At 34.6% G+C, this 7,140-nt stretch overlaps 1 protein-coding gene across 1 annotated transcript in view; it reads left to right on the forward strand.

Moving 5' to 3' along the window:
- Positions 1–2,691: 2,691 nt before the first annotated feature.
- Positions 2,692–7,140, forward strand: part of HELRODRAFT_110232 (hypothetical protein) — a gene marked incomplete at its 5' end in the record, with an annotated part of 4,604 nt that continues 155 nt past the window's right edge. Inside the window, 9 exons of the mRNA XM_009015484.1 lie at positions 2,692–3,030; positions 3,232–3,426; positions 3,564–3,918; positions 4,201–4,497; positions 4,954–5,128; positions 5,210–5,411; positions 5,523–5,984; positions 6,105–6,245; positions 6,592–7,139. Coding sequence (XP_009013732.1) covers positions 2,692–3,030; positions 3,232–3,426; positions 3,564–3,918; positions 4,201–4,497; positions 4,954–5,128; positions 5,210–5,411; positions 5,523–5,984; positions 6,105–6,245; positions 6,592–6,744 — 2,319 coding nt within the window. The 3' untranslated portion in view covers positions 6,745–7,139. The remainder of the gene's footprint in view (positions 3,031–3,231; positions 3,427–3,563; positions 3,919–4,200; positions 4,498–4,953; positions 5,129–5,209; positions 5,412–5,522; positions 5,985–6,104; positions 6,246–6,591; position 7,140) is intronic.

Here is a 7,140-nt window from a genome sequence, read left to right on the forward strand (position 1 = left end):
AGTACTACTTACGTCGGTTTTTAAAAATCGCGCTACACCATTTCTTTTTATTGATTTCTTTGAAGCCATCACTGTTTTTCCAATCGATATGTAAACAGGAAGGAGTACATATAGTTGCGGAAGCAAAACGTTTAAAAGAGAATTCGAATAATAAATCAAAGTCTTTCTAATATCCACAGTTTTTAAATAAAAATGATGTCATAAAACTTTGAGCATATTAACACAAAACAGATTTCCATACAAAAAATATATCTGAAAACATAAATACAAAATACCAATACAATGCAATCGCTTATTTACAAAGTTGCAAACCTGAAAATATATTCACATGATGAAATGATACATGCACACCGATACATACACACACACATACATACATATACACATATATATGCACACACACACGCACAAACAAACAAACACACATGCACGCATAAATACATACATACACAAACGTATATACACAAACACATATACACGCCTATGTATACAATACATTGCGTATGTCTTCAATCATCATCTATGCTGCTGCTTGGTGAAGATGATGTGGTATGTACGTATGTATACGCACATATATGCGTACGTACATATTATATACCCTCATATTCATATGTGTGTGTGTGTATGTATTCATGTTTGTATGTATGTATGTATGCGTGTATGTAGTATGTATGTATGTATGAGTGAGGGAATATATATATGTATGCCATTTTATTCCTATATACTTACGCATCCTATAAGAACAAGGAGAATTAATACATAGAATGTTATTCAGTGTTTTTTATGTTATAGTGGACTTCATTCAGGATCATTTATATATATATATATATATATATATATATATATATATATATTTATATATATTTATCTACAAAATTAAACTACGTTTGCATGTAGCTGGTTTGTTTATTGTACTTACATACATAATGTAATGTAATATACAATAATACATGTATGCATGTATTATTGTATTAAGTAGTATTGTATGTATGTATTGTGTAATACATGGAATGCATGTTACACTGAAACAAGTTTTTAAAAGATTTAACGTTAAGGACTAAACAAAAACAAAACAAGCTATTGTAATAGTGACAACTATGTTTATTTCCAATAAATATGCATGCATGCATGTATGTGTATGAATGAATGAATGTATGTTGTCTGTCTGTATGTTCTAAACATAACATGGTCTAAAGATAGCTTGTGTTCAAGTTTACAAATAACGTGTTAATACGTTTATCTCTGGTACCTTGTATATGTTTGCCATCAATTTTTTGTCATCACAACATCGTGAATTAGATTTGTTCCTTATTGACTTCTGTTAATTAATTGGGAGCTGGGAAAAGGTTGATGTATTTTTATTACGATTTTATTTTCTTCAATTTTATTTATTTATTTTTTTTTTATTCAAATTTAAATTAACTACGTATCGAATACTTTTTTCGTAAAGAAATGTAAAATTTGGCAACTACAGTTTAAATGATTACATTTTCTTTATAAATATATAATCAATGTGTGATAATTTAACGCGTAATTCATGAAACGAATAAAGTTAATCATGTCAACGCTATTAGCATTGGAGTTCAGATTTTTTTAATTTTGTCAAAAATTTAAATAAAATCAAATCAAATTTTGTTGTGTAAATAAGTGTTACATCAAACGTTAAAAAACATTAACATCGTCTGCCCTAACAGCATAAAAATAACATCAAAATAACATCAAAATAACATCAAATAACAATTAAATAGCATCAAATAGATAAATAATAATATATGACAGCCATATTTAACATTAATTGATTAATAGCTGGTTGAATTGAAATGAAATATGTTATCTGTTGCTTCAGTATATTATGAATGATTTAATGATATGATATGACGTCATGCTATTGCATCATCATTCATCATATACACTCCAATATTATTATTATTATTGTTGTTATTGTTATTATGTATGTGTAATTAGGATGAAATAGCAACAGCTAGGCATCGTTTAAATGTTCTGAATTCAAACTAGCTATCATCAGTCTAGGAAACCTTTTAACAATTATCTCTCTAATTACTTTGCTACATATCATGTTGTTATGTTATTGTTGTTGGTAGTATCGTTATTATTACTACTACTACAACAACTACTACTAATACTACTACTATGACTACTGCTGCTGTTGTTATTTTACGACTGACACTGTTTTCGTTTTTTTTGAAGTTGCGGTTTTTGAATTTTTTATTGTTTTTTTTTATGATTATTACGTTTTTGCATATTGTTAACATTTTTTTGTTTAACTACATGTTTTCTGCCTTAGCGTTAATTACTCCCTCTGTTTCTTTTTGCTGAGACAACAGTTCATATTATGTTCAAATCATTTCAAACAAGCATTCATATCAACTATATCGTGATTGCTTTATTGTATGTAATTAAAATTTTTCTTTAAATAAATTCTGATCAGGTTTTGGCCAGGGAATGATCTGCTTTTCTACTCTTATTGCCACAAAAACAAGAAACAATGTGATGGAGTATTTGAAGACGGTACATCATTAGTTGCAGTCCAAATTACTTATAATTGAAATAACAAAAAAAGCAACAAGAAAAATACTATAGATACTAATAAATGTTGTTATAATTGTTGTTACTTCAATGTCTCGAAGGTCATCAGTCACGACAACAACATCAAACAACACGGCCAACTCAATGCGCACGACGACAACGAGATCAGACAACAGCAGCAACATATTCTACAACTACTACAGCAGTCCTTCATCGAGCAGGTGCAAAATTGAAGACATTCAGAAGAAATTTCTATCCTGTCACGTGTGCAAGGAGTTGTACAGGCAGCCTAAACTGCTTCCATGCTTGCACAGCTTCTGTTTGCCCTGTCTGAACAGCTACGTACCTGACCACAGCCTCTCCCTGGCCTGTCCCATCTGTCGCCAACATTCCATTCTTCCCGTTAGCGGAGTTTCCGGATTGAGAGATAATAATTTTGTGTCCGAGTTGGCAACGCAGTTACGAAATTTTCTTGGAAAAGAAGTTGCAGAAGTTAATGAGAGCTCGAGTGCGAATGTGAACGGTTTTGAACAAAACTGCACAACTATAGAGAATCAAAATGATCGACAAATTCAAAATCTTGAACCTGTTACAAACAGAGTCGGTTGCAACGGGACCGCAGCTAACGCTGGTTCAGGCGGTGACGACGTTCAGAAAAATTGTGAAAATAATTATACAAGCGAGGCCTACATGCAACCGTTCAATCCGTCCGAAACTATGGCGATCACCTGTCTGCAACACGAACAAGTGGACGTGAGTCACTACTGCGTCGACTGTGATACCATCATTTGCGGCGCGTGCATCCAGGTGGAACACAGGGATCACACGATGAAAATTCTCAACGAGTTCGTCGTTGATGAAAAAGTTTCATTAGAAAAAGTTGGCATATTTCAATTGTTTTTGAAATATTTCTTAATAGCAATTGTTTGATCAAACTTTTATCTATACATTTAAACTTTATTCAATTTGTTGAATTTCATTTGAATCTATTGTCATGATTTGCAATTTAATTTCAGACTCTGAAAAAACTAATCAACCACAGCAAGCCGCCGACGTTAGCGTTGAGGAACATTGAAAAGACTCAAGACAAGTTGATGAAGCAGACATTACAATCCGAACAAACCATCAACGAACACTACGGACATCTCATAAAAGCGCTTGAGCACAGAAGAGAATATTTACTCGCTCAATTATTTAAAAAGAGTTCGGAGAAAAAAGAAATTTTAAATTTTCAAAAAAGAAGTGTGGAAAATTTAAAAAGCACTCTTGATCTGTTCAAAGAATCAATTGAAAGTTGTTTAACTCTAATCGACGATCCGGTAAAAATTATTTTGGCAAAGAAAGAACTGCAGGACTCTTTGGAACAATTTTGTTTGATTAATGTACAGTTGATGCCAAATGAAAATCCATTTGTCTCTTTCGACCAAGGCAAATTAAATCATCTGGAAACCTTCGTAAAAACGTTAGATAACTTTGATTCCAATGATCTCGAAAAGCAGGAGGTTCCCGTAAAACTGTCCATTTCTATCTCGGAAGCTGGAACTAATTGTGATAGAGCCGCTAAAAATGAAAATAATTTATTAGATAGTGAACCGCAGCATGAACAATGCAAGCCAAAACCATCCGGTAGAATTTTGTCGACATCTTCGACAGTCTCAACCGCCTCCTCATTACCAAATCAAAAGGAAAATGATAAAGGTGACAAAACATTGGAAGATGAAATCAATGAGTTGAACATCATACCTGCCGATCTAGGTGTTATACTCTGCAGTTCAGCTGTTGCTCACGAAACTACGGCAAGTGGAGAAAATTTAAAAAAATGTCACCTCAATAATCCGGCTCGGGTAGTCGTCACCACAAAAAATTTTAAAGGAGTTGTAGTTTCTAACCTTGGGGCTAAGTTATCAGCAAAGATCACTTATTTGAACACTTCCGACTCAACTGCTTTCAGTGATTCTGCGTCCAACTGCAGCAGCAAGCGAGATAGAAGTTTGTCTGTGGAACGAAATAAAAATAAAACATTAGATTCTGAAATCAAAATTAAGCTGAAACATAACAGCGGTGAAAAAAACTGTAAAGAAAAAGATGATGCGTTAACTAGAGACGTTATAAAATCAATAAAAGAAAGTAAAGTTCATAAAAATATTCTAGTGGTGCCAGAAATATCGAAAATCGATGAATATTCATTTGAAGTAACTTTTACAATTACTGAAAACATAATTAAACCGATACATTCCAGCGCAAACCAAGGCGCCAAATCTGATTACGCAAAATCTGCCGCAACGGTAAATTCACATGAGCCCGGTAGAACCACACCCAATAAATTCGTAAGTCCAAATAAACAAACGCCTAAACATTTGCATTCTTCCTTAGATAAACTGCAATCGGAAAAAAGGAAGAAAGAAGAATTAGATAAGAAAAGACCAAAATCCGCTCAAAACACTGAAATGACGCTCGATGTTGTCCAGCTAGAAATCAACTTATTTGGGCAGCCGATATGTAACAGTCCTTTTACAATTAAAATCAAACCAGAACTACCTGGAACTTCATCAAAAAAATCTGCTCTCAATTCAAACCGTTTGTCATACAACTCGGTGTTTTTAAATTCTTCCAGAAATGCAGCTGAAGTTGATCGTAGAAAAAGTTCCAACATGGATTTGAGACGGGAAACATCTTTCAAGACTTCTCCTCGTCCCTTGCACGCAAACAGGAAACCCAGCAGTGCATCAGCAAGCCAACACGACGGACCGTGCCAACGAATAGGGAGCAAGGGTCATAACAAAGGCGAGTTCATGAACTTGCAGGGAATCGCTGTGCACGATGAACGCATCGCAGTGGCCGACAGCAATGGACAGTGCGTGCAAGTAATCATGCGTTGAAATTTTTTTGATATTCCAATGTCTTTTATATTTTAGCATTAAATCTAAAATTATTATAACATTTTTTTAAATAAATTAAATAAATCATTTGGGCAGATATTTTCTCTGGAAGGGGATTGTTTGTTAAAATTTGGAGTCAAGGGTCGGTCACCTGGTCAGATGCAACGACCGACGAGCGTCACTTTTACACCAGATGGACAAAACATTCTCGTCTCGGATTATGAAAATAAATGGATTGGCATTTACACAATCGAAGGAAAGTTTCTCAGTAGACTCGGCCATGGAAAGTTGGTAGGGCCGAAAGGTGTAGCCATTGATGCCCAGGGAAGAGTAGTTGTCGTTGACAATAAGTCAAGTACAGTGTTTCTGTACACACTTTCCGGAAAAATATTGGGAAAATTTGGACTGAGAGCCATCGATCACGAGTCGTCAGGGCAGCCAGTTGTTAGGAACACTTACGCAGAAGCACAGGCTCGCATGGCAGGCCCCCACTTTTGTGCAATTGATCCTATAGATGGAGATGTCGTAGTCACGGATTTCCACAACCACAAAGTTAAAGTTAGCATCCTTTTACACGTTTTCCGATACAATCTTAAACGCTTCTTTCCAAAATTTTCACTTCGAAATCTGTTATATTAACTTTTTATCAATATCAAACACCATTGATTCTCGTTGAAGGTTTTTACGTCTGAAGGGCAGTACAAATTCACGTTCGGATCGGCAGGAGACGGTAATGGTCAGTTCAGTGCGCCAACGGGAGTGTGCATAGACAGCCAGGGCAACATACTCGTTGCTGATTGGGGGAATTCTAGAGTCCAGGTGAATCGTCGAACAAAATTTATGTATTTTCAAGCATAATTTTATAAGCATAATCCATGTGGAAAAAGTCGTCACCTGATTATTAATGAGTGCAAGCGCAGAAGCACCTTGTCATGCCGTAACCAGCTTCGAATGCACAGCAAACCGCAACTATCATTCACCTACTTAAATTTATGATGTGTTCTTTCAAAAAATTACATTTGCTACGGCTTATCGAACATTAATAAGTACAACAGCACTGTCCAAATTGTGATCATTATTTAGCACTGGCTGGCAAATTATATGATTGGTAAATCAATGCACCTTGGTCATAAATAATACGAAATGCTTGTAACAAACGCTTCAGATTTTTGATAAGAACGGCTCATTCCTCTGCTTCATCGACACCAGCTCCGACCCGCTGTACGGACCGCAAGGAATCGCAATGACCAAGGACAACGACATCATCGTCGCGGACTCTGGAAATCACTGCCTGAAAATTTACAAGCAGCTTCTGTAGTTATCATTTACTGACATTTCAAGTTTATTCGCTTAATTCGTTCGTTACGATTAGTCATCTTCTGATATCATTATACATTTCAACTTTCATGAATTTATTTTTTGTTTTGTTAGTTGACTGAATTTTTTAAAACTCCTTTTTTTGATATTTGGCCAATTTGATTTGCCTAATTTGCGTTTCATTTAAATTTGAAGTTTGTTTTGTTTAAAAACATAGCAAATCATCTAACCTTTCATCTATTATATATGTAATCACGTTGTCAACACCAAGGCAACACGATATCATAACATAACACATTAAACTCATGTGTAAATTAACTAATTCAAACTTCGTAAAAAAGCATCTTTTCTTGTGCAACAAATTTCTATTTAATATTTGCTACATTTTTGCGTGTGA

Source organism: Helobdella robusta, assembly GCF_000326865.2.
Source record: "Helobdella robusta unplaced genomic scaffold HELROscaffold_16, whole genome shotgun sequence".
NCBI classification, from domain to species: domain Eukaryota; kingdom Metazoa; phylum Annelida; class Clitellata; order Rhynchobdellida; family Glossiphoniidae; genus Helobdella; species Helobdella robusta.